This window comes from Phyllostomus hastatus, unplaced genomic scaffold (assembly GCF_019186645.2).
Source record: "Phyllostomus hastatus isolate PE091 unplaced genomic scaffold, TTU_PhHast_1.1 phas_contig_65, whole genome shotgun sequence".
Taxonomy (NCBI): domain Eukaryota; kingdom Metazoa; phylum Chordata; class Mammalia; order Chiroptera; family Phyllostomidae; genus Phyllostomus; species Phyllostomus hastatus.
In genome coordinates this window covers 14,273,393-14,300,471 of record NW_025333932.1, presented here as the reverse complement: position 1 = coordinate 14,300,471, position 27,079 = coordinate 14,273,393, and the positions used below count along the sequence as shown (strand labels likewise).

The 27,079-nt window shown below is 39.9% G+C and overlaps 1 protein-coding gene across 1 annotated transcript in view; it reads left to right on the top strand.

Moving 5' to 3' along the window:
* The window catches only part of CNGB3 (cyclic nucleotide gated channel subunit beta 3), a 165,935-nt gene extending 148,445 nt beyond the window's left edge, over positions 1 to 17,490 (top strand). Inside the window, 3 exon segments of the mRNA XM_045849433.1 lie at positions 8,361 to 8,479; positions 16,122 to 16,446; positions 16,978 to 17,490. Of these exon segments, the coding sequence (XP_045705389.1) occupies positions 8,361 to 8,479; positions 16,122 to 16,446; positions 16,978 to 17,490 (957 nt within the window).
* Positions 17,491 to 27,079: the final 9,589 nt, after the last annotated feature.

Genomic DNA, 27,079 nt, shown 5'->3' with positions numbered 1-27,079 from the left:
AGAGGGAGCGTTCTTCAACATAATAAAGGTCATATATGACAGACCTACAGCCAACATCATACTCAATGGGCAAAAACTGAACTCTTTTACACTAAGATCAGAAATAAGACAAGGTATTCCATTTTCACCACTTCTATTCAATATAGTATTGGAAGTTTTAGCCACAGTGATCAGACAAGAAAAGGAAATAAAAGGCATCCAAATCGGAAAGGAGGAAACAAAACTGTCATTGTTTGCAGATGGCATGATAGTGTACATAGAAAAGCCTATAGACTCCACAAAAAAAACACTTTACCTAATAAATGAATTTGGCAAAACAGCAGGATACAAACTCAATATTCAGATATTAAAGGCATTTTTGTACATCAACAATGAAACATTAGAAACAGAAATTGAGGGGAAATCCCATTTGATATAGCAACAAGAAAACTAAAGTACTTAGGAATAAGCCTAACCAAGGAGGTAAAACACTTGTACTCAGAAAAGTACACAACACTGAATAAAGAAATCAAGGTATACACAAACAAATGGAAGCATGTACCATGCTCATGGATTGGAAGAATTAACATTATCAAAATGGCCACACTACCTAAAGCAATTTATAGATTCAATGCTATCCCTATTAAAGTACTCATGACATATTTAACAGATATAGAACAAACATTTCAGTAATTTACATGGAACCATAAACAACCCTGAATAGCTGCAGTAATTTTGAGAAAGAAGAGTAAAGTAGGAGGGATCACAATATCTGATACCAAACTGTATTACAACCCCACTGGAATCAAAAACAACCTGGTACTGGCATAAAATCAGGCAGATAGACCAATGGAATTGAATAGAGAGCCCAGAAATAAACCCAAGTCTCCATGGTCAATTAATATTTGACAAAGGGGGAAGAAGGATAAAATGGAGCACAAATAGCCTCTTCAACAAATGGTGTTGGGAGAACTGGACAGCTACATGCACAAAAATGAAACTTTATCACCAACTTACACCATACAAAAGAATAAATTCAAGGTGGATAAAAGACTTAAATATAAGTCATAACACCAAAAAAGTTCTAGAGGAAAACATTGGTGGGAATTTCTCAGACATTCCACACAGGAACATCTTCACTGATATGTCCCCTAAAGCAAGGGACATAAAGAATTGAACAAAGCAATGGGACTTCATCAAATTAAAAAGATTCTGCATGGTTAAAGAAAACAGCATTAAAATGAAAAGAGAGCCAACCATATGGGAAAACATATTTGCCAATAACACCTTGGACAAGGGCTTAATCTCCAATATATATATAAAGAACTCACACGACTCCATTCTAGGAAGACAAAAAAAAAAATTAAACAATGGGCAAAACACTTCAACAGACACTTCTCCAGGGAGGACATACGGAGAGCCAAGAGACACATTAAAATGTGCTCAGCATCACTAGCCATCAGAGAGATGCAAATTAGAACCACAATGAGATACCACCTCACACAGGTCAGAATGGCCAACATAAACAAATCAACAAACAAGTGTTGGAAAGGATGCAGAAAAAAAGGAAACCCTAGTGCACTGTTGGTGGGAATGCAGACTGATGCAGCCACTGTGGAAAACAGTATAGAATTTCCTCAGAAAACTAAAAATGGAACTGCCTTTTTATCCAGCAATTCCGCTGCTGAGATTATACCCTAAGAGCCCTGAAACACCAATTCAAAAGAACCTATACACCCCACTGTGCATAGCAGCACAATTTACAATAGCCAAGTGCTTGAAGTAACCTAAGTGCCCATCAGTAAATGAGTGGATCAAAAAACTGTGGTACATTTACACAGTGGAATTCTTCGCACCAGAGAGAAAGAAGGGGCTGCTACCCTTTGCAGCAGCATGGATGGAACTAGAGAGAATTATGCTAAGTGAAATAAGCCAGACAGTGAGGGAGAAATACCATATGATCTCACTTTTAACTGGAATATAATCAACAAAAGAAAAAGACAAAGGAAATATAACCAGAGTAATTGAAAATAAGAACAATCTAACAATAGCCACTGGGGAGAGGGGAGGGACAGAGGGGAGAAGAGTCTTCAGGTTAAAGGACACATGGACAAAACCAAGGGACAGGATGGAAGCAAGGGAGGGAGGTGGGCTTGGAGGGGGTGGGGATGGAGGGGTGCGGAGAAAATACAGACAATTGTAATTGGACAACAATAAAATAATTTTTAAAAATACACATTTATTCTATTTACAAACATTAATAGCATTAATAATATATTGCCATCTTTAAATTATTCAATAATTCAAATCACCTTTAAGCTAAAAGCTAGTATGTGAAAGAGGTGCCTTCAGAGTATTCACATATTTATAGTGATGTTTCAAGCATAAACAAGTCATTAATAATTTAACTCTAAATTCTATTTTTTTATAAAGTACACATTTTTTAAAGATTTTATTTATTTATTTTTAGGGAGGGAAAGGAGGGAGGGGGGAGAGAAAGAGAGAGAGAGAGAGAGAGAAACATCAATGTGCAGTTGCTGGATGTTATGGCCTGCAACCCAGGAATGTACCGTAGCTGGGAATCGAACCTGGGACACTTTGGTTCCCAGCCCGCACTCAATCCACTGAGCTACGCCAGCCAGGGCTAACTCTAAATTCTTAATTAACAGAAAGTAGCATCAGGAAATAATAAAATGAGCAAAAAAACATAAAATATATCTTACATTTATCACAAAAAATATGGACAGTAAAATAACAACTCACATCTATCAACAACTGAACCTAGATAAAACAAAAACTAACTAAGCAAACTACTAGAACAGGAACAGAATCACAGAAATGGAGATCACATGGAGGGTTATTGGTGGGGAGGTGGAATGGGGAGAATGCAGGAAAAGATACAGGGCATAGAAGCAAAAATGATAGGTACAAAATAGACAGGGGGAGCTTAAGAATATTATAGGTGTTGTAGAAGCCAAAGAACTTATATGTATGACCCATGAACATGAACTAAGGGGGGGATGTGTGAGGGAGGGGCATACATGGCAGAGGAGAATTAAGGGGAAAAAATATGGGACAATTGTAAGAGCATAATCAATAAAATATATTTTAAAAAAGAAAATATCAACTTTGGGATGTTTACACAATGGAGTAGTACTCAGCCATAAAAAAAGAAGAAAATTCTACCCTTTGAGATAGCATGGTTGGACCTAGAGAACATCATGCTAAGTGAAATAAGCCAGTCAGAGAAACACGAATACCATATGATTTCACTCATATGTGGAATCTAATGAACAAACTGACCTAAGAAGCAAAATAGAGACAGACTCATAGAGAGCAGGATGACAGCTAAGCAGGAGGTGGGTGGGGATTCAGCAAAAAGAAAAAAGGCATCATGGACATGGACAACAGGGTGGTGATTGCAGGGGACAGGGAGGTTAAGGGGAGTAGCTGTTAATGGAAAAATACAATAAAAATAAAGAAAGAAAAAGAAAATAATAAGTTAGAAAACTTTAGTATTCTTTATTCAGTAGAACTCAAATGTTTTTGAATACTGTGGGCCTGCACTGTGGCAGGTTCTGGGTATAATCAGCAACGAGAAAAAAAAAGATTGTTTTGTCATCCACGGGCTCACAGTCAAGTGCTAGGCTATTCATAATCACCTGAATTTAGAAATCTGGGCTCCACCCCCAGCCTTGGTGTTGGCTGGTGGAGTCCACATATCAATGTTTTTTAAACCTCCCAGATGAGTCTAAACAACAGTCAAATTTAGAATCTCTGCCTGGTAGAAGAGACAAACAATAAAGAAATGAAATGAAATAAACACAAAACTGCAAAATGAAGCAACTAGGAGAATGTACAGTAGCAAAGGAGAAGGGAGATTGTCAGGTGGTCTGCATGATCTTCACAAATGTTAAGGAGAAATAGTTCTTTAGGAAGGAAGTGTAGAGGACAACATTGGGCATAAAGACATGGAGAAGAGGCAGGTCAGAGCTTGGCATATTCAAGTGATCTGCTGAGATAATGGTAAAAGGTAAAGGCAAGCAGAGTATAGGACACTTCACTGCATCCTGGTGGGGACACATGGAAATCAGTCTCATCCAGGAGAGAGGAGGGAACTATAGGTAAGCCTTTGGGAACCACATATCATAGAAGCTGACTTCATGAGCTCAAGTTAAGGTCAGAGAAGAGAACTAAGGCCAAAGTTGAAGAACCTAATGTTTATGGAGGAGGCTGAGGAAGAACCAGAGAGGGCAGCTGCCAAGGAACTGTCAGAGGAAGAAGAGAAAAAAAAAAAAGAGGGCATGATGTGATGGAAACCAAGACCATACATTCCCTCACAAATCAGTCCGAGTTCAAAGTAGACAGGTTGGTGATATGAAATCACTTGCATGAAAAGTGGAAATAATGACCACAGCTCAGTTTAAGGACCCCTTTGGGGCAGTGATGCCTTTGGAAGACAGGGCCTTACTGTACCAACAGGACCTTTCCATTGGTTCCTAGGCAGCAGGGACTGACAACTGAGGAGAGTCAGGAACTTTTGTACCCTTGCCCCTAAGAAGTGCTTGACAAAGTGTGAATGCAGAGCAGGTACAGCCTTCTCAGGGCTAATTTCTTCCTCATGTCACACTCATCACTCAGTAACAAAAGCAGATTAGTGAATACATATGAGGGAAGAAAAGCGATTAGTAGGGAAGACAGGAGAAGACAAGCCACAGTTCTTCATTTTTTATTTTTTTAAGATTTTATTTATTTATATTTGGGGGGGGAGAGAAAAATAGATGGAGAGAAACATCAATGTGTGGTTGCCTCTCACACACCCCCCACTGGGGACCTGGCCTGCAACCCAGGCATGTGCCATGACTGGTAATTGAACCAGCGATCCCTTGGCTTCACAGGCCCGCACTCAGTCCACTGAACCACATCAGCCAGGGCTATTGTTTTTAAGAGGGGATTTAGGTCATAGTTGATATTAACAGAGATGAATCTTGTTATGTGGCCAGATTTTAGACAGCTGAATTCAACTTAGTTTTTGCTTATCATTTTTGCAAACCACTGTAGCCAAAAGGGAAGAAAAAAAATCTCATGTTCTGTGGAGGCTGCCTAAATAATTAAAGAAATATCAGGGTCTCAGACAGCTGCCTAAAACCTGGGATGGCTCCTAAACTCACTTAATGGGGAGCTTGGACTGCTTCAAGGAGTACTTGGGAGTTTTCCCAAGAAAAATTTGCAAGAATTATTTTGAGGGTTGCAATGCCCCCATAGTCCTGGAAGTAGCTTCTACCCAGGAACCCTAAAAATGTGAAATGCTAACTCAATAAGCATTGCTGCATTGTACATGAAGCTCTTGCCTATCTACACTTCCTTCAATTTAGTGCAGAAACCAACCTTAAGAGGTGGGTTTGGTCTAATTTTGCACATGCTGTCAGACTTTGTGCTCTAAGGAATGCTTCATTTGAATGCTAATTAATCTTGCAGGGAAGACTTAAATTAGCCTAGAAATATGCAAGAAATAGGGGAAATTTTGGCTCACTGATTATGCAAGATCTCCTTGGAAAATTATTGAAATAATCATTAAAAAATAATTGTAAGTGCTGAACTATGTTTAAGTACCCATTATGTACTTTTACCTCCAGTCAGTTGTAACAACTGCTTTTAAAAATTATTCAGTTTCCTTGAAAATTATTATAATGCAGAGATTAAGAAATATGACCCTGTTCTAATCATTACTTCCTGGAGTATATCTTGGAAAATGCATTTTCAGATACTTTCCCCTTATCTAAAAATAATTCATAGCTATTCTATTGGTTTCTAAGAGATCAGTCTTGAAATTGGAATCATTGTTAGGTATGATCTACCTGTGTGTGCCATATAGAGTCAGGTGACATGGTGCTGCTACTTCTAAAACCATCATTCTGCCAGACTTGTAAGTTTGATCAACACACAACCATTCAAGCCTCTACCACCAATTTTTAAATTACAATAATGATCTCTCTCCTATTTGGCCTAACTGGGATTTCTGTAAGAATTAAATGAGATAGAGAAGGGTATAGGGGAGATAATGGGAAGGAAACTTGATGTGGGGTGGTGACCACACAATACAATGTACAGATGATGTGTTGTGGAATCATCTGAAACCTACATAGTTTTGTTAACCAGTGTCACCCCAATAAATTCAATAAAAAGGGAAAAATAGTTAAGTGAGTTAGTCTATGAAAATGCTTTGCAATGATAGAGTGTTCTGATAGAACAAATATAGAAATTAAAATAAGGAGCAATGTAACTACCAAATATTTTATGATTTTTAAAAGTGCTATTCAAATGCAAGATATTGTTATTAAATTGATATCATGGAAATAACATAATAAGATCCATCTGTATTGAAATTCTACTTTGCTGTATATGTGAGAAAAAAATACATGCTTGTAACAATGCACAATTTCAACATACTTCCTGCATTGCTTAGTTAAGAATGTGCTTTCTACACTTCTTTTGCCTCTAATGACTGTCATGGGGCTTTGGCTAAGACAATCTATGCCTTTATTTTTCTTTCTGTAAAATGGAAATAATAGTACTTACTTTATCTTCCTCATAAAGGCAATGGGGAGATAAAATGAGAATTTCAACTTTACAGAGTTATCTAAGGGGTAGAGTGTGAAAACTTTAAATTAAACCAACAATTACAATGCAACAATAATTAACTTTCAGGACAATAACCTCAGTGTTAAAGGACTTAAAACTTCCCAGAGACTGATTAAATTATATTTTCCTCATTCATAAATGAATGCCTATACCACAAGCCTTATCTCATCACTGAAATAGAGTAGATATTGTCTCAGTCATCACAGAACATAAACTCTAATCAACTCTGTTTAATTCTCAGTTAATTTTAGTATATTGTAATCTTTTGAAAATATGTATGTGCTATTATCTAAATAGTTTGTGCAGTATTATGCAAACTGGTTTATTGACAGTTTAACAGCTTTTCGTGGCCCAGATGTCATCTAGATCTCTTCTAAGACACATTTATTCTTTTTGCATCTTAGAGTAAGCACATATGCTCCAAGAGTTCCACAAACACTCATTTGGTGATTTATATGAGTCAAAGTTAGGACTTATTACAGTAAAGCACACAGTGCAGGAACAGCAGGAAAAAGATGTGCATAGGCAAAGGTTAGAGAAATCAGGTACAGGCTTACTGGGTCCTCCTTCTGAGAAGGTCACTTGGATGTGTTCTTCCAGCTATGGACAGTGGAGATAAGAGAATAATATCTCCACATAGAAAGCCCATCTGTGTCTTGGGATCCATAGTTCTTTGTTTTTACATCATTTTTTATGTTTCAATTACAGTTGACATACAATATTATATTAGTTTTGGGTATACAACATAGTGATTTGACATTTATATACCTTACAAAGTGATCACCTCAATAAAACTAGCACCCACCTGACACCATACATAGTTATTACAATATTATTGGCTGTATACCCTACGCTGTGCTTTATATCCCCAGTACTATTCTGTAGCTACCAATCTGTACTTCACAATTCCTTCACTTTTTATACTCAATCCTCTAACCCCTCCCCATCAATCAACCATCAAAATGTTTTTGTATCTATGAGTTTCTTTCTGTTTTGTTTGTTCACTTATTTTGTTTTTTAGATTCAATCATTAATATGTATTTATTGCCATTTTATTGTCCTTAATGGGTCTGGTCACGTAGCTGCATGACAAACTGGTTTAGAGTCCAAACTAGATACCAAGTACACATCACAAATCTTTTCTCACATTTAAAAGTGCTCACAGATGAGTGTATTCTGTATTCCTCAGGTATACAGAATAATACCATTTCAGGACTTGAACGAGGGTCATTACTCTGACTCCAAGAGTCCCCAGACATAAGCAAGAACTGAGTAAAACAACCTGCTGCATTAGCACTTTCCTCTCAATATGGAACAAGAATAACAGCTTAAAAAAAGCTCTTATGCCCCAGTTTCTAACATCAGACCTTGCTGCTGTAGGCAAAAGAGTCAGGTTGACCTTTTTATGGTTGCAGCCCATGTTCTTTGGATAGATCAGGCAAAGCTGGAGTGGTCATGCTTACAATCAGTTTCTTCCTCTGCCCATATCTACTTCTGGAGCAATGAGCTGACTGAAATGTTTCCACATGTGCAGTGGTGGCTTCAATGTTTACAGGTCCTAATAATTTCCTCTCATGTGATGTGTCCAACCAATGTCCATAACTACCTCAGGTTTCAAGTTGCTTTTCCATTGATGTTTCTTCTTCCTTCTTTTACATTTATCCTCTAGAATAGTTTTTATTTCTTTATTTGGGGAGTTATTTTAAAAAATAAAGTTCATCTTTATATTTGGCATATAGGGAGAAATTGGCAAGGAGATGTATATTGTGAAGTAAAAAGAAGTCCGAGTTCTTGGAGGCTCTGATGGTGCTCAAGTTCTGGTCACTCTGAAAGCTGGAACAGTGTTTGGAGAAATCAGGTATCTGAAAGACACCTCACAAATCTCAAAGTCTGTCATTTGTCATAAAAAAAGAAATCTTAGGTCATAATATTAGTACAGTTCCTGCTCCAATTTATTAAAATTTTGATTGTGCTGAAAGCATTGATAAAACAAGGATTTTCACATTTATATTTATCCCTTCCCTTCCCTTAAAGAACTAGCTCAGTCAGCTTTTTAGTCCCAAGATTTAGGTCATTATCATAAGGTAGTTGCTCAATAGATGTTGAATGAAGGAATGAATGAATAGTGAAAGGAAATTGAGAGCTGTCAGATTGTTGGAAGACTTCAATGCCAGGCAAAGACAGCAATGTTGAGTAGGTGAATGATAATGATTACAGCTGTAGGACCAAATTGCCTGAGTCCAACTTTTAGTCTATCACTTGCTGACTTTGTCCCTCTGTTACCTGACCTCTCTGTTACTCAGTTTCCTCATCTTAATGGTATAATAATAATAGTATGTATCTTAGAGGATTGGCAGATGAGTTAATTATGAGAATGGAATTCAGCATCTATTAAGAGCTCAATAAATATTAACTATTGTTATTACTATTTACTATTGACCAGAAGAAGTTTATCCTACAAGTAAGCCCTCAAAAGTGGAAAAACAGACAGCAAATTTAAACATTTTTCAGGCTTGACACTTTCATATGCATTATTATATTTTTAAACCGCCTCTTTTATTCATCCAAAACATATGTACTGAGTACCTGATACATGCCAGATTGTCAGGTATTGCTCTAAACTCTAGAATATACTGTAAAAATGGTAAATAAAATGCTTCCCCTCACAGAGCTTACAATCATTTGGGGTAAACTGATAATAAATAAACAACTGGATGAGATAAATTCACATTGTGACAACTGCAGTTTTGTTAAAAATTGTTAGAAAGTGACTGGGTATGCTACTTTAAGTATGGTGTCCAGAGACAACTTTTCTGGACAGATAAGATCTGAACTGAGACTAAAAGGAGTATGTGTAGCAGCCATCCAGGAATAGGGAAGCAGCCTGCCCAATGACAGAAGGGCCAGTATAGAGACCTGGAGTAAAGCAGGCTTGTCTGGAGAAAGACATGCAGCTCAGTATGGTCTAGCCAAGTGAACGTGAGTCTGCACAGAAATGAAGCCAAAGTGGTGAGCAAGGATCAGATGATCTAGGGAAGGGATTTGTATTTTATTCTAATTACAAATGGTTGCCAGTGTAAAATTGCAGGAAGAGAATGATGCAACTGGAATTGATTTTAAAAGACCTCACCAGCCCCACAAAGAAGAAATAGTAGAGAAGCAAAAATAAAACAGAGGAGGTCAGCAGAGGTCAGTCACAGGGGCTCAAGTGAAGGGTGTGGCTCTGGAGCAAAGAATGTGTTGTCAGACGGTTGTTAGAATGTTCATGTCACAATTGAGGAGACTGTAACTCCAGGCACCATAATCTTGCCAATGCTAATATGCAAACCAGATGAAGAGACAATGTTACAACCCAAGTTTCGAGTAGATCAGGGTCCACTGATCTTTCCCCTAGACCACAGAAAAGAGGCCTTTGTCCACCTCCGATTTCATAGCTGCTAAGATATTATGTTCACATTCCAGAAATATGAAGAATTTCAGATTATTTCATATTAGCATAATTAGGGCTTTCTTAGAATGCTGAAGCATGTTATTTCCCTGTTGATGGTGTAGTTGCTCTTTTTAATTTTTCTTCCTTGCTTAAACCTGGGTGGGTCCTCCTGTGAGGGTCTTCCTGCTCTGAGCCAGCTGTGGAAACACCTCAGAAGGTCCATGATCTGAGTCCTTTAACTATTTTCTATTATTTCCTTACATGGTGTTCTTGCAAAGGTGATTTAATGTTTTACTGACTTAATAATCATTGTAATTTTTGAGGTCACAAAACATGCAACAGTCTAATCTGAAACATTGCAGAAATTAATTAGCTACCCTCTCCCAAGGGTTGAGTACTGCCTAATGAATAAAGCTTTATAAATACAAGTATATTAATTGCTGATACTATCATCATCATGGGAGGAAATACTCTAGGAATAGAATCCAGGAGCTGCTGAGTTGCGATTGAAAGGAATCTTAGATTCTTTACAGCAGTTTCTCAAATTAATCTCTTCTTTCCCATTTGGATTTCTAAGACCAAGTTGAAACCAGTAGACCAGACACACCCTAAACTTGCTCAATAATCTGGTTCATTCAAGCAAAGGGGAGCTTTTTGCCTTGATTCTACTTATGGCTGTGGTTGAGGGAACACAGGGTACATCTGCTTCCTCCCAGATGTCACAGGCTTCTGCCTCCTCCACAGTTGCCACATGCCCCAAGGGCCACTTATTTATGGAAGCAATGCAGATGTGCCTGCTGACAACTAGACACTGGAATGATCTAGTAGTCATGTTCACTACTCAAAAATGCTGTGACCTTTGTTAAAATGAGCTAAATCTACCATTTTCATGAGGCTTTTTAAAAATGGTTCTTTTTCTTAGAAAAAAAAGAAATAAAAGAACTGAGAGCTTTCAAGGACATTATATATTAATCCAAAAATGTAGAGTCCTGACTAAAATATAGAGGTACAGCCTGTTGTAGAGAACCTAGACCACACTTCCAATTAACATCTGTATAATGCAGATGGTCTCAAGGTGGCTCTGACTGCACTGTTTTCCTCACACACATCTAGTGGCCAGCTTTATTTACCCATGTGCTTAATCATTTCCCAGCATCCTTCTCTATCTGTCAAAATCTCACCTTTCTTGAAATACATCAGAATGTTTACTCTTGGCATTGCTGTTATGATTTCAATAGTATTCCCTAATGGTTTTGTCTCTCTTTGGAATGTTCTCCCCTGGAAAATACCTACTCACCCTTAAATACTCAACTCAGAGGTCACATCTGAAGCCATCTCTGACCATCACCAACACAAGTAATTAGTCTGTGTTCTATGTCCCCATAGTATTTCACTCATGACTTCAACACAATAGTTCCACTCATTTATAATTATTTTGTTCAGGTGGATCCTCCCAACAGACTGAGATATTAAAATATGACAACTTTCCATTTTTATGTCACCAGTAGCTACAAAAACTGTATAGCAAATGTCAATTTTTATGTACATCTTGGCTCTGTTCAAGAATGATTTGTAGAGATGCAAGGTGGTGAAGGATTAAGTGGAAGTTACACTAACCATTTCCCAAGACCAGTCTAGAATTACAACTAACTGGTAGAGAAATCATCTTGAATAACCAATTGAACACTAGCTGGAGAGAAGCCTTATGAACAAGAACAGACAGAAGAAACCATTTTACCACAATGAGACTGGTAGAGAGTGAAGTGGAGGCACAAGAGGGCTGCATGGGCTCCCACAGAGGGTACCTGAAGTTGTGGGGGGATATTTCACTAGCAAGGGGTTCCCATTGAGAAGTGTGGGGTCTAAACACCAAGCTGGGTTCCTGCCTACAGCATGAGAGCTGGAAAGGAAACAAGATAACATCCAGCTGAAAAGCAGCAGGTGTTCTATCTGCCAGGAAAAGATGGCTGAGGACACAGAGAACCTCTTAAATGGCCAACACACAAAATTCTGTTTGCAGTCACTTACCCTGGGCTCTAACAGAGGGAGAGCAGAGTGGACTAGAGACACTTGAGGAGAGTCTGACATAGTGGTTTTCTGGAGAGAGAACTGAGGTTAACAACAGCCAGGTTCCCATGCTGAGTCATTTCCCAGAACATAGAAGCCATATTTCTCATGCAGAGAACTCCTGTCTGACTGTCATCAATAGCCCTGTCCACAGGAATTACTGTGCCCCCACCCTGTGTTGCTTAAGCAAGGCTGCTAGTTAAAGCTTAATGCCATATCACTGATTAGTTTAACAACTAAAGTGGAGGATACAAAGAAGCAGCCATAATGGGATGACAAAGAAACACATCCCAAAGGAGACAATTCTCAAAGAACAGGATGAAATGGAGGCAAGCAACTTTTCAGATAAAGAGTTTAGATTGATTATTATAAGGGCACCAAACAGCATAAAAAGACATAGAACCATAAAAAAGAATGAGTCACAAGTAAATTATGCAATATCTGAGATAAATAATACACTGGAAGGAATAAACAGTAGGTTAGATGAAGCAGAGGACAGAATCAGTATTTTGGAAGAGAAGGTAGAAAAGAATACCCAGGCAGAGCAGCAAAGAGAAAAATAATTAAAAAATATGAAGAGAGCTTAAGAAACATTTGGGACGTGAAGCATAACAACATCTGCATGATAGGAATAACAGAAGGAAAAGAGAGCAAGCAAGGGAGTGAGAACCTATTTGAAGAAATAATGACCAAAAATTTCCCTAATCTGATGAAGGAAAAAGACATGCAAGTCCAGGAAGCTCAGAGAGTCCTAAACTAGTTGGACCCAAAGAGGCCTACATCAAGACACATCATAATTAAAATGGCAAGGCTTAAAAATAAGGAGAGAATGCTAAAAGCTTCAAGAGAAAAGCAGGTAGTTACCTACAAGGGAGCACCAATTAGACTGTCATAGGATTACTCAACAGAAACATTTCATGCCGAAAAGCAGTGGCATGAAATATTCAAGGTGATGAAATGCAAGGACATACAACCAAGGCTACTTTACCCAAAAAGTCTATCAATAACAATTGAAGAACAAGTAAGAAGCTTCCCATACAAGAAAAAGCTAAAGGAGTTTGTTAACACCAAACCAGTACTGAAACAAATCTTAAAGAGCCTGCTTTAAGAAGAAGAAGGAGAAAAAGAGAAAGGGATAAAATACAGAGGAAAACAGTATAACAATAAAATGGCCCTACATACATGCCTATCAATAATCACCTTAAATGTAAATGGCTTAAATACTCCAACCAAAAGACAAAGGGTAGCTGAATGGATAAGAAAACAAGACCAATATGTATGCTGCCACAAAGAGACCCATTTCAAATGAAAAGATACACACAGATTAAAAGTAAAGGGATGGAAAAAGGTATTTCATGCAAGCAGAAAGTTAAAAAAAAGCTAGGGTAGCTGTACCTATATCCAATGAAATATAATTTACAGCCAAGTCTATAGAAAGAGACAAAGAAGGACACTACATAATGATAAAGGGAACAATCCAACAAGAAGATACAACCCTAGTAAACATTTATACACCCAAGAGGGGAGCACCAAAATATGTGAAGCAAATCTTGATGGATATAAATGGGGATATTGACAGAAATATGGTCATAGTTGGGGATTTTAACACCCCATTGACTTCAGTGGATACATCTTCCAGACAGAAAATCAACAAGGAGATAGCAGCCTTAAATGAACACTAAGACAAATGCAATTAATTGATATCTTCAGAGTATTTCACTTCCAAACAGTAGAGTATACATACTTTTCAAGTACACATGAAACGTTTTCTAAGACCACATGTTAGGACACAAACAAGTCGCAATAAATTTAAAAATATTGAAATCATACTAAGCATCTCTCTGACTACAATGCTATGAAACTAGATATTAGTCACAAGAACACTGAAAAACATGCAGAGACATGGAAGCTAAATAACATGTTATTAAACAATGAACGGGTCAACAATGAGATCAAGGAAGAAATTAAAGGATACCTTGAAACAAATGAAAATGGGGAAACAACAATCCAAAATCTATTGGACATTGGCAAAGCAATCATAACCGAAATTCATGTTATTATAGGCCTATCTAAAAAAAAAAAAAGCTCAAATAAACAATCTAATTTCACACTTAAAGGAACCAGAAAAAGAAAAACAAACAAAGCCCAAAGTAAGTGTAAGGAAGGAAATCATAAAGATCAGAGCAGAAATAAACAAAATAGAGTCTAAAAATATACAAAAGATCAATGAATCCAAGAGCTTCTTCTTTGAAAAGAAAAAACAGCATTGACAAACCTATTTTTTCATAGAGAAAAATTGTAATTAACTGAATAAATGTATGTGTGTGAGTATACTCATGAGTACACACAAACACATATCCCATGTGAAGGACTGAAAGAAAAACTTCCAGGCTACAAGCTTCCAGTTATAAAATTAACACCTTATGGGGATCTAATGTACAGCATGGTGATTATAGCTAATAGTACTGAATTATATACTTGAAAGTTACTAAGAGACTAGATTTTATTATTTTTCCATTTTTTTCTCCCCTTTAATCCCCTCTGCCCTGCAACCCCCTCCCACCAGCATTTCCCCAACTTAGTTCATGTCCATGGGTCACACATATAAGTTCTTCAGCTTCTCTATTTCCCATAGTATACTTAACCCCTTCCTATTTTGTACCTACCATTTATGCTTCTTATTCCCTGTAACTTTTACCCCATTCTCACCCCTCCCTTTCCCCACAGAGAACATTCCACGTGATCTCCATTTCTGTGATTCTGTTCCTATTCTAGTTGTTTCCTTAGTTTGTTTTCTTTTGTTTTCCTTTTTAGGTTCAGTTGTTGATAGTTGTGAGTCTGTTGTCATTTTCCTGTTCATATTTTTTATCATCTTTGTCTTAGATAAGCCCCTTTAACATTTCATATAATAAGGGTTTGGTGATGATGAACTCCTTTAACTTGACCTTATCTGGGAAGCATTTTATCTGCCCTTCCATTCTAAATGATAGCTTTGCTAGACAGAGTAGTCTTGGATGTAAGTCCTTGCCTTTCATGACTTTTATTACTTCTTTTCAGTCCCTTCTTGCCTGTAAGATTTCTTTTGAGAAATCAGCTGATTGTCTTATGGGGACTCCTTTGTAGGTAACTCTCTCCCTTTCTCTTGCTGCTTTGAAGATTCTCTCCTTATCTTTCATCTTGGGTAATGTAATGATGATGTGCCTTGATGTGTGCTTCCTTAGGTCCAACTTCTTTGGGACTCTCTGAGCTTCCCGGACTTCCTGGAAGTCTATTTCCATTTCCAGATTAGGGAAGTTCTCCTTCGTTGTGTTTTCAAATAAGTTTTCAATTTCTTGTCTTTCCTTGTCTCATTCTGGCACTCATGTGATTTGGAAGTTGAAACATTTAAAGTTGTCCCAGAGGTTCCTAAGCCTCTCCTCATTTTTCTTTTGAACTTTTCTTTCTTCATTCTGTTCCGGTTGAATGTTTATTTCTTAATTCTGCCCCAAACCCTTGATTTGAGTCCTGGTTTCTTTCCCTTCACTGTTGGTTCCCTGTACATTTTCATTTATTTCAATTTCTTTTTTTTAAACTTGTTTTTTTTAAACATCAATGATCTTTAAATTTTTTTAAGATTTTATTTATTTATTTTTAGAGAGGGAAGGGAGGGAGATAGAGAGAGAGAGAGAAACATCAATGTGCAGTTGCTGGGGGTTACAGCCTGCAACCCAGGCATGTACCCTAGCTGGGAATCGAACCTGGGACACTTTGGTTCCCAGCCCGCACTCAGTCCACTGAGCTACACCAGCCAGGGCCATTTATTTCAATTTTCATAGCCTTCACTTGTTCCTCTATTTTGCAACCACAGTCAATCATTTCTGTGAGCATCCTGATTACCCGTGTTTTGAACTGTGCATCTGATAGGTTGGCCATCTCTTCATTGCTTAGTTGTATTTGTTCTGGAGCTTTGATCTGTTCTTTCATTTGGGCTATATTTTTTTGTCTAGGCATGCCTGTTATGTAGTTGGGGGCTAGTGAAGACTGCTGTCATGCCTATATGGGCTGGGAGATCAGAACTAGTCAAAAAGGAGAATAAAGGGTCTAGCTCAGAGGAGGAAGTTTTATGTGATGCAGTGGAAGAACCAGCTATGAAAGTTTTGCCTATGGCACCACCCAAGGACCTGCTTCGTAGCTGTTGCTCCTTACTTCAACTCTGGAAGAGTTCCTCCTCACAGGATTACCAAGAGAGACAAAATTTAGACAGATATCCTGTTAAGGCCATGCGACAGTGCCTTCAACAGGCAGCAGAGGCTGGGGATTTAGATGCCCTTTCAGCCTTTCTCATTATAGTCAGGGGTCAAAGAAATGTCCATGAACCCCTTCTTTTTCCCTTTACAGAGATCTAAAATAGAACATTAAAAAAAATGGGCTTCAGTCTCCCTTTACTAATGGGCTATTTCAAGCCATCACTGACAGCTACAGAATGGCCCCTTGTGACTGGATTGCTCTGGCCAGGACAGGCTTAACCCCAGTTCAGTTCACAGTCTGGCATTCAGAGTACTCTCAGCAAGCCGGCCACCAAGCAACCAAGAATGCACAAATGAATAATCCTGTCACCCGCTCCTATGCTGCTTGAGTCTGGTCATTTTGCCACCACTATGGCTCAAGCCAGGCTTGATCCTCATGATTTTAGTCAAAGTGCTCAAATTGTTCTCAGAGCCATGAAAGCTGTGCCTGATTCTCAGGCCAGGAAAATTTCTTCCTTTACCAATATCCATCAGGGTGCTTCAGAGGCATAAATTGACTTTATTGATCACCTCCAAGAAGCTATTGATGGGCAAACAGATAATGAAAGAGCAACCAAGGCTCTTTTGTGGCAGCTAGCTTATGAAAATGCTAACAAAGACTGCAGGACCATTATAGGAACCCTGCGAACTATCACCAAAGACATCAGTGAGTTTATCAAAGCTTGCCAAGATTTCGGCACAGAGCAGCATAAGGCTTCTCTCTTGGCTGCTGCAATTAAGGGAGATCCCAGGTGCTACAATTGTGGAAAGCCCAGTCACCTATGCAAGGACTGTTTGTCCACAATGGAAAGGGGAAAGAGTAATTACAAGCTTCCCCTAAAGGATTGTCTGCGCTGTGGCAAGGGCAGACATTGGGCAAAGAATGCCACTCTAAATTTGACAAAAATGGCCAACCTATTCAGGGAAACTTCTGAGGGGCACCCGCTCCAGCACCCTCAACACCAATCAGAGCTTTCAGAACAGCAATCAATATCAGGGAATGCAGGGAAATGCACAGTTTTCAACCTTCATGCAGCCACCTGCAGAAGCGCAGGGCTGGACTTGGTCACCACCAATGAGCTCATCTTAGAGAACAGGATCAAGTAATTGTAGCTCCCACTGGTGTCTGGGGACCTCTACCCACCAGAAACAGTTGGTTTAATCTTAGGGAGATCCAGTATTACTACCAAAGACATTTTTGTTCAGCCAGGGGTCATTGACTCAGACTATCAAGGGGAAATTAAAATCATGCTTAAAGCTTCTGGTTATCATGTTATTCCTGCCCAAATTTGTATTGCCCAGCTGCTCCTACTCCCCTACATTATCTCAAAGACTCAGAATACAGTGAGGGGAGAGGGAGGCTTCGGTAGTACAGACAATCAATCAGTTTTTTGGACAGAATCAATTAAATTAAATAAACCAATCTTACAAATAAAGGATAAGACCTTTCGAGGCCTCATAGATACAGGAGCTGACATCTCCATTATCTCAAACCAGTCTTCACCTCCAGAATAGCCCCTAACAGACAGCAGAATGCCTGTAACAGGGATTGGAGGAGTTTCTCAACCACAAGTCAGTGTATGGTCTCTTAAGTGTTATGGACCAGACAGACAGGTAGGGAGAATTTGACCATATATCCTGCCTATGCCCCTTAATATTTGGGGCTGTGATGTCCTTGTTACAGGGTGCAGCCAAGAGGTGGAGACCCCAAATAGGCATTTGAAATGGGGTCCAGAACTTAAGGTGTCCAGGAGATTTTTGGATGTCCTCACACCCACTCCCCAGGTGTGGGTTGGGGGAAGGGACAAATGGAGCAGGGCCTTTGAGAGCTGTTTTGCATAGCAACAGCCTTGTAGCTAACCTCTGGTGTGGTCATTTAACATATCTATAGCCTTTGGCTGGTTGCTTAGATATGTTAAATAGCTGTGGCCAGGCTCTGAGCCAGGGAAATGGAAGTAACAACCCCACCAAGACATGACTGGGGGGCAGATCCCCCGAGTTAACAGCGCCTGCGTGGGAGCTCAGAGATTGGCTCCATGACATGGGGTCACACCTGCCCAGACCCACGATGGCGACCAGAAAAGCTGGAGAAGACAGCAGATTGAGGGCAAGTGTGCTCAAGTGTAGGAGGAGTCGGAAATGGGGCTGCAGAGAAAGATTGGCGTGGGGATTTAAACCCAGAGGCGGCAGCCATTGAAAGAGAGAACCACGCAGCTTTAGCAGAGTGAAGACTCCCGCAGCCCTGCAAGAGAGAATCACCATGCGGCTTTAGCAGAGAACCGCACTCGGCTTTGGCAGAGTGGCGACCCCCGCAACCCTTGCAGCCATTGTGCAGGGGAAGAAGCACGCAGTTTTGGCTGAGTGAGGACTCCCGTGGCCCTGGGAGAGAGAACCACGTGCCTTTGCCAGAGTGGGGACCCCTGCAGCTTTAGAAGAGGGAACCACCACCTGGTTTTAGCAGAGATCCCGGCGACTCAGCTGAGGGTGCCGGGAACCCAGGGAGGTCTCCCAGTCAAGATGGAGTACTAACTGGGAATAACCAGAGGCCTGCCTGAGCCATGGATTTCTATTTCCTTTCCTGAGATATGGTACTCTGGACTGGGCAAAGGGGGAAGGAAGGAAGGACTATGTCTGTTTGTGGGTGTTTTTAGGGACTTTAGGATTTTTTGATAAAGACATTAGGTCACTACTTTAAGTTTGTATAGTATTAAATAAACATTTCCTTTCCTTTTCACAAATCTCTGGCATTGAGAGATTTCTTTCCTCTGGCAGTGGACATGACAGACCTGGGGGCTTTTTTTTTTTTTAAATAATAGTATATCATCCCAGGACCCCCTTATTTGTTCTGTAACATCCTCAGTCGGTGGGTGATGCAAATCTCTCTGCCGTATTTTCCCTAGTGGCTACTGCTCTTATAACTCCCCTACCACTTACCTGGCTCTCCAATACACCGGTATGGGTTGATCAGTGGCCACTTAAAGGAGAGTGACTTGAACAGACCTGCTTTTTAGTTAAACAACAGTTAAAAGTAGGTCATATTGAACCCTCTAACAGCACTTGGAATAAGCCTGTTTTTGTTGTACCAAAGAAACCAGGCAAATGGAGGCTTATTCATGATCTAAGAAAAATCAGTGAATCCCCCCAACCTATGGGTCCCCTGCATCTGGGAGTCCCCAACCCAGTTTACATTCCAGAGGACTAGCCACTTCTAGTTATCCACCTAAAGGATTGTGTCTTTACAATTCCATTAGCAGAAAAGGGTCTGAAGTGTTTTGCATTTTCCCTCCCACTCATTAACAATTCTCAGCTTTTACAGCAGTTTCAATGGAGAGTTTTGCCTCAGGGAATGCTTAACAGCCCAACTATCTGCCAGCATTTTCTTCCTACATCCAGTCAGCCAGTAAGAGATCAGTTTCCTAATTCAATTATCTATCATTATATGAATGTCATCCTGATCACAGCTCCTTCACAAGATATTTTAGCAAAAACTGCTTCTTTTCTTAAAAATTCTGTAGCCTCTGCTGGGCTAGAAATTGCTCCAGAAAAAATCCAGCCTTCAGAGCCTTGGAGATATTTAGGCTATATTCTCTTTAATAGGACAATTTGGCTTCAAGTCCTTCAAATTAATTCACCCAAGGATTTGACTCTTCATCACCTCCAACAACTCCTAGGAGCAATCAACTGGGTGCATACCAGCCTTGGAATACCTACCCAACAATTAATTCATTTATTTAATGCCCTTAAAGGGGGCCTTAATCTTAATTCCCTCAGAAAACTGTCCTCCGAGGCCCTACAAGAATTAACTATAATAAATCAGCATCCACAACTAACTAGAATTAATTCACAGTTTCCTGTCCGGTTTTTCTGTTTCCCAACCTTAGGCACTCCAACAAGCTGTCACCTCACTTAGCTATGACTGAGTGACTTTTTCTGTCTCATCAACCGCAACACACTATTACCACCAATATAACTGCATTGTGCCATCTTATTATAAAAAGACGTGAGTGAACACAGCGGTTATTTAGATATGATCCTGCCTTTATTCACGTCCCCTTAACTCAAGTCTATTTACAACAATTGGCAACTCAATCTTTAGAATTTCAGTGTGCCATAGCTGACTTTATAGGAGGACTAGAAATTAACCTGACCTCAGATAAATTGCTTCAAAAATATTCCATTCCTTCAAATAAGGCTAGCAGAAAAGGTCAGCCCAATGCCAATAACTGGAGTGAGAACTGTGTTTCTTGATGGGTCTGGAAAAACTGTATGGACTGCTATTGCCTGGCAAGAGGGCAAAAACTGGAGAAGTTTTGTATCAGGACATTCCTCTACTCAAAGGGGCTGAGCTTTTTGCTGCAGTCATGGCCCTGAGGCAATGGCCCCAAGAACCTCTGATTATATTCTGCGACTCAGGATATACTGTTTATACTATTCTGCATCTAGATCAGGCACTAATTAAGACTTCTATTGACCCTAATCTACTTAACCTATTTCTGACCCTACAGTTCCTCCTTGACAATTGAGAATACCCTCTTTTAATTACTCATATTCAGTCCCATTCAGGCTTGCCTGGCTCCCTAGTAGATGGTAACAATAAGGCAGATGCCTTAGTCAGTGTGCTTACTGCTTTCCAAGAAGCAGAAGCTTCTCATCAGTTTTTTCATCAAAATAGCCAGACACTCTGAAAACAATTAATATCCCTCTCTCCCAAGCTAAGCAAATTATTAAAGAATGTCCTGATTGCCAAGCCCTTAGCAAGGAGCCCCCATCCACAGGAGTTAATTCTCAAGGACTAAGTTCTCAAATAATTTGGCAAACAGATGTCACTCATTATGCCCCCTTTGGAAAATTCAAATACGTTCATATTTCTATTGATACTTACTCTGGTGCCCTACATGCATCTGTCTTGACAGGGGAATCTGCTAAAAATATACAAGCCCATTGGCTTGAGGAATTTAGTCATTTAGGACAGCCTTAGCGAATTAAAACTGATAATGGCCTTGGATACCTTGCTCATTCTACTCAGGCTTTTCTTCAGCATTGGAATATCCAACATAAAACAGGAATACCTTACAATCCATCCAGTCAGGCAATTGTAGAGTGAGCTCATCATACTTTTAAAAATCTTCTTAAAAAACAAAAAAGGGAGAGCCACGAGTCCTCCCCCCAAAATTTGATTATGTTAGCTATGTTTACATATAATTTTCTAAATTGTGATGAATCACTTTGTACTCCAATTGAGAAACATTTTCAGAAGAAAGAGCCAAAGTCATCTTATCCTCAGGTTTTATATAGAGATCCTCTGGGAGATGGTTCTTGGCAGGGCCTGGTAGACCTTTTAACTTGGGGAAGAGGGTATGCATGTGTTTCTATTCCTACAGGCTCTATCTGGATACCAGCAAAAAGAGTGAAGCCTTATCATGAGTGAGACAGGCATCAAGCTCTGCTATCTGCTGGCAAAAACCAATCAACTGATAGACCAGATGGCCCAGCTGACCCTGAACAACCAGAAGGAAAACAGACACCCACAACATCACTCATGGGCCTGGGTCCGCCAGCAGAGGAGGATGGGACCTGCCCCAATGACAGAGGCTGAGGCTCAAGTGCCTCCTGCAGAGGGCAACAACCCCTCAGTGCCCCATAATGTTCAATGGTTGAACTCTAAAAACTAGTTCAATGGACTGAATTTATGGGTTTGGATCATGGTAGCCCTTGGATGCCTCCTTGTCTTAATCCTTATTTGTACTTGATGATATATAGAGACGTTGTTTTCTTAAGATTGCTTTGGGGAACAGCAAATAGTGGGTTTCATAGGCTTAATAGCTATAATTGAATTTACAAACAATAAAGTGGGAAGATTAGATTTTGGGAACTGCCCTGCCTGGCTTCAGAAGCTGTAAGCCCCCATGGCTAAGGTTGAATGACAGACCTTTGGACCCTAAGCCACTGAGGAGACAAAGCTTATCTCCTTGGCAGGACCACCACCTCTGCCCCCTTTACTTCACCCTGCCTGGCCCCCAGTGCATGATCAGTTAGCCAATGATGGGTAAGATTCCTCAAGGGAGGGATGATCTAAGACAGGCATGGTCATGAGGGGGCCTTCAGGGAAGGACTTGGGGAGCTATAGACAAAGGGGATGATGAACCCTCACCTTTTGGCATTGACATAGCCTGAGTCCTCATTCTGTCTGCAAGAAGTCTACTAACCTCTTGGCTTCCTTATTTCCCCTGATCCACCTAAGCCTGAAACAATGCTGGAGGTGGGTGCAGCCCTGTGCTGCAAAGTGTGAATTCCCTGTGGTGATCAGGCCTAAGAAATAAAGCATAAAATCCTGTGAAACCTGCTTTGCTAATACCCTCATTTTAAATGATAAGGGTCCAACCCTGAAATGAATTTGTTTCCCCAAAGTTTTGTGGCCCTTTAGCTATCTGATCCTGACTCCAAATAAGCCCTCATAGTTCTCTGAATGTTATCTATTTGAATATTACTGCCTGACAATGATTGATGGGCCTAATCTGAGAATGTGGGTCTTTGGAATGCTGGTTGCTTATTGATTATAATAATGCTCTGTGAACTTTGATGTATTTGCAAATTATTTTCCCCGATCATGTGAGAGACCAGCAAGCAGTAAGCTTTGTGGATCTATAATGATCCTAACTAAAAACAAGGGGGTAAATATAGGAGACCATTCTGTGTGTCATGGGCCCAGCTCCCACTTGGAGATGCACAGGACCCATGCCCACAGATAGTTTCTCCTGTGGGGAATCAGGCCTGCACTGTACCTAGACTGCTATAAGATTTGCTTTTGCTAAAACTCCCTCACCCTGAATTGAGGCAGCAAACATTTACTGCAAAGTAACTTCCTAAAATCCATGCAAACCTTCCAAGGATGAGTGTAAATGGTTCAACTACTTTTCCCTTTTCATTTACAAATGCCCCTCTTCTGTGATGTGATTATAGGCATCCTCTCCTTTGTTTTCTGTATAAGGTAACCACCTAAGGCGAGCCTGTGCATAGTTAATGAGGACTTTCATATAATGTGCCCAGAAAGACAATAAAAGCTCATCAAAGCAAGGGCCAAGGCTTTTGCTCCTCTTGAGAGAGAAGCTGCCTGCCCTTTATCTCCACAGGATTTGGTAGTCTGTGTGAATTTCTTTTGTTTCAGCTACAATGCTGTGGTCCCCACGAGCTGGGGTCTGTGACACCATTCATGAAGGCAAAGCAACTCTTTCTACTGTCCTCTTTGGGGGTTAGGTTTTCAATATATAAACCTGAGAGAAAGGTACCAACATCCAAACCATAGCAATCCCTTTGGCCATGTGACTTCTCTTCTCAGGGACCTATGAGTTCCTCCTACTGATTAAATCTTATTTATTCAAATGTAATTAATGCTACCCCAACCAGACCTTCCATGGAAGCTGGTCTTCTTGCTTTTTCTAGAGCTAGCATCTACCCTTATTCCTCTAGCATTTCTCCCTGCCTCCTGGCAAAATTGGGATGTGTCTCTCCTCACTTGCCTCTGTCCTATATTTCTGACTCTGTCATCTGCCTCTGAAAATATCAGCCCATGATGAATCTAACCTCATGGGACTGTCCTTCCACATTAGGAATTACCACATAGTACAACTTGTGAGTTGTACTCTGAGTTATGCTTAACTCAGAGTACATTGTTTTCTGAGTTATGCTTAATTGTAAATTATAACAAGGCAAAGATGATATTTTATTCCTTCTTTGTATAAAGACAGAAAGCCCAGGATTTTTTTTTAAACAGAGAATATTAATAGGAGATTCATGAAAGCAAAATAAGTAGGTAATGAACATAGAAAAGATGCTTGACTTCCTGTGCTCAAAGAAACACTGCTCAGAACAAAAATGGAATACCAGTGTCTATCCATCAAATTGGGAAATATTTGAAAGCATATAACAATACCAAGTGCTGCCAAGTGTGAAGTTGGAGCTGCCATTCTGGCAGTACTTAGCAAAATCCGGCAGCATACCTTAGAATTCATCTATACTGCTTCAAAGAAATATCCCAGAAAATCATCAAGCAGGTTTGCAGAGAGAAGGTGAGAAGAAAGGCATTGTTTGTAGTATAAGGAACTGGAGGAAGCTCTGCTGTCTGCCCCAGGATACACCAGGGCTATGTGCATAAAGAAGAGCAGTGTGAAGAGACATAGGGGAAGACAGTGCCTGCCAGACAAGGAGAGAGGCCTCAGGGAAGCCAACTCTCAAGTGTCCTGATCTTGCTCTGTCCACCTCCAGAACCATGGGAAAATAAATTCTTAGTGTTCAGTGACATGCTGTGGCATGCTGTGATGACAGCCCTTGCAGACTAATACACTTAGTTTCATAAACTATGGTAGGAAACAGCTGTTGGTTGGAGAAATAGAACAGAGGCACAGAAAATGGGATGAGGGGAATGTCATGGGGACTCAAGAGGCAGTGGTAAGAAGGTCCCAGGAGCAACCATGAGTAAAATGTTGAGTCCCAGCCTTAAATGTCCTCAGCTCATTTGCTAGGTGCATAACAAGCACATTTCTCCCAAGAAATCTTAACACATTGTATGTGAGAAACATATTTATACATTTTACGTTGACTGGTAGTAGAGCACACGATAAAAACTACCTGCAAACAATGTGTTAATAAATTCATTCTTCTTCATAAAGACCATGTTCTTATCATTTCCTAGTTTCTAACAGACCCGAGGTTCAGAACTTACTCTTGATAATATTAATTCCAACTTTGCTTAAAAATGTGATGTATGAGAGAAGGGTAGGCAAACAGTAAAAGATGGAAGGGGAGACTTTTTCCCTACATTTTCTGATTAAAAATATTTTTTAAAGATTTTTTTTCAGGATAGTGTGACTAAGTTTGTATTCAGTGAAAAGTAGCTAAGTGGAATCTCCAAATGAAACATGGATGGAGCAAGACCCAGACTCCTGAGTATACCTCTATACCTCTGTCAGGCTCCAAGGTTACTTCTGAGATTTTTGCTAAAATAATCTGGCTTTATAATACATAAGTCCTCCAGGTGTCAGTCTTCTATACTTTCTTCACTCTTCTCAGCTAAGAAGTGCTCACACATTCAGCATTAGCAAAGCTCAGAGGTGAGGTTCCCAGTGAGGGAGTCTTATTCCTCTAAAGTCACAAAATGAAGGCAGGCTGACTACCTAGTGAGGACACTATAAAAACTTCAGTAAAGAAACTGACTGTGGGGGTTCACTGGAGTTTAGCACTTTAAACACCACATCATAAATCCCACCTTATCTTGGCCAGAGATGTAGGCTGAGTTTCCCCAACTTCTTTCTTCCCCACCACCAAGAACCCATCTCTCTTCTCTGGACCTCCACAGTCCATTCTCACTAGTTAAATGACTAGTCAACAAGTTTCTTTTGATGATGCATAAAGCTCTAAAAGCTCTTCCCCATCCTCGCCTGGATGTGACCTTAGGAGTCAGTCAGTCACCAGAACTGTAGCGTGGAATGGGCAGGCTGAAAGGGATGTGCTCTGAGAAGCTCTCCAGAGGGAGAAAGAAAGCAAGGAGTCACTCAGCTGAAGTTCTACCCTTCACAAAACAAATAGTTAAGGAAGTAAAACAATGTCTTTTTTATAGAAGTGAATTTTGTTTTACTGTGGGCCTGTTTATTCAACAAGCTATTTCCTCTGGCTCCCTGAAACCATTCCCAAGTATTATTTGCACAAAAACAATTGCAAAAATAAGCTCTTATGTCAGTTTCATCAGTGGGCTTCAAAACTCAGCACAACCTTTAAGCTATTCTCTAGTCTTAAAAAGTACCAGCCCTGCTTTACATTGTTAGACTGTATCAATTAGCCTTTGGTAACAAAAACTCAGTGACTTAAAATAACATCCATGATTCTACAGTTTGCCAGAGTGTACTAGGTTCAGCTGGTGGTTCTTCTGGTCTTACCTAATTCTGTTCCAGCATCAGTGGCTGGATTGGCTGGGGGCAGCAAGTCTAGGAAGCCTTACATGAGACAGCTTGTCTTTAATCTTTGGGGTCTCCCCTCCTCCAAAGGCTAGCCCAGGCATGGAGTAGCTCAGGCAGTGTTGCTAGAGAGAGAAAGTAGGAGCAAGGCTGTCAAGGTCTGGGCTCAGAATTGGTGGATCATACTATTAGCCAAGTACCCTAAGTCCTAGGACCAGCCAAGGGGTGGAGAAATAAGATCCGCGTTCTGACGGGAGGACTGCAAAGTCCATTGCAAACAGGGTGGATACACAGAGGGTGAGGGGTGTGGCCACTTTTACAATCTGCCATACAGAAAGGATTGCCAGATAAAATACAGGCAACAGGTAATGGATAACTTTTTAATATAGGTATGTCCCAGGCCATATTTAGGACATGTCTATGCTAAAACATTATTCACTGTTTATCTAAATTCAAACTTAACTTGATGTCCTGGATTTTTCATTGTTAAATCTGGCAACCCAACACATGTCAAAATAAGCAATGCCTTTCTTTATCTAAAAAAGACAACTTTTTATATTTTTTTTTATCCTTACCTGAGGACATTTTTTTCATTGCTTTTAGAGAGAAAGGGAAAGAGAGAAACATCAATGCAAGAAAGAAGCAATGATTGGTTGCTTCTGGTAAGCACCAAGACTGTGCCTGGACTGGAGATCAAACCCACAACCTAGATACATGCCCTGACTGGAAATTGAACCCACAGCCTTTTG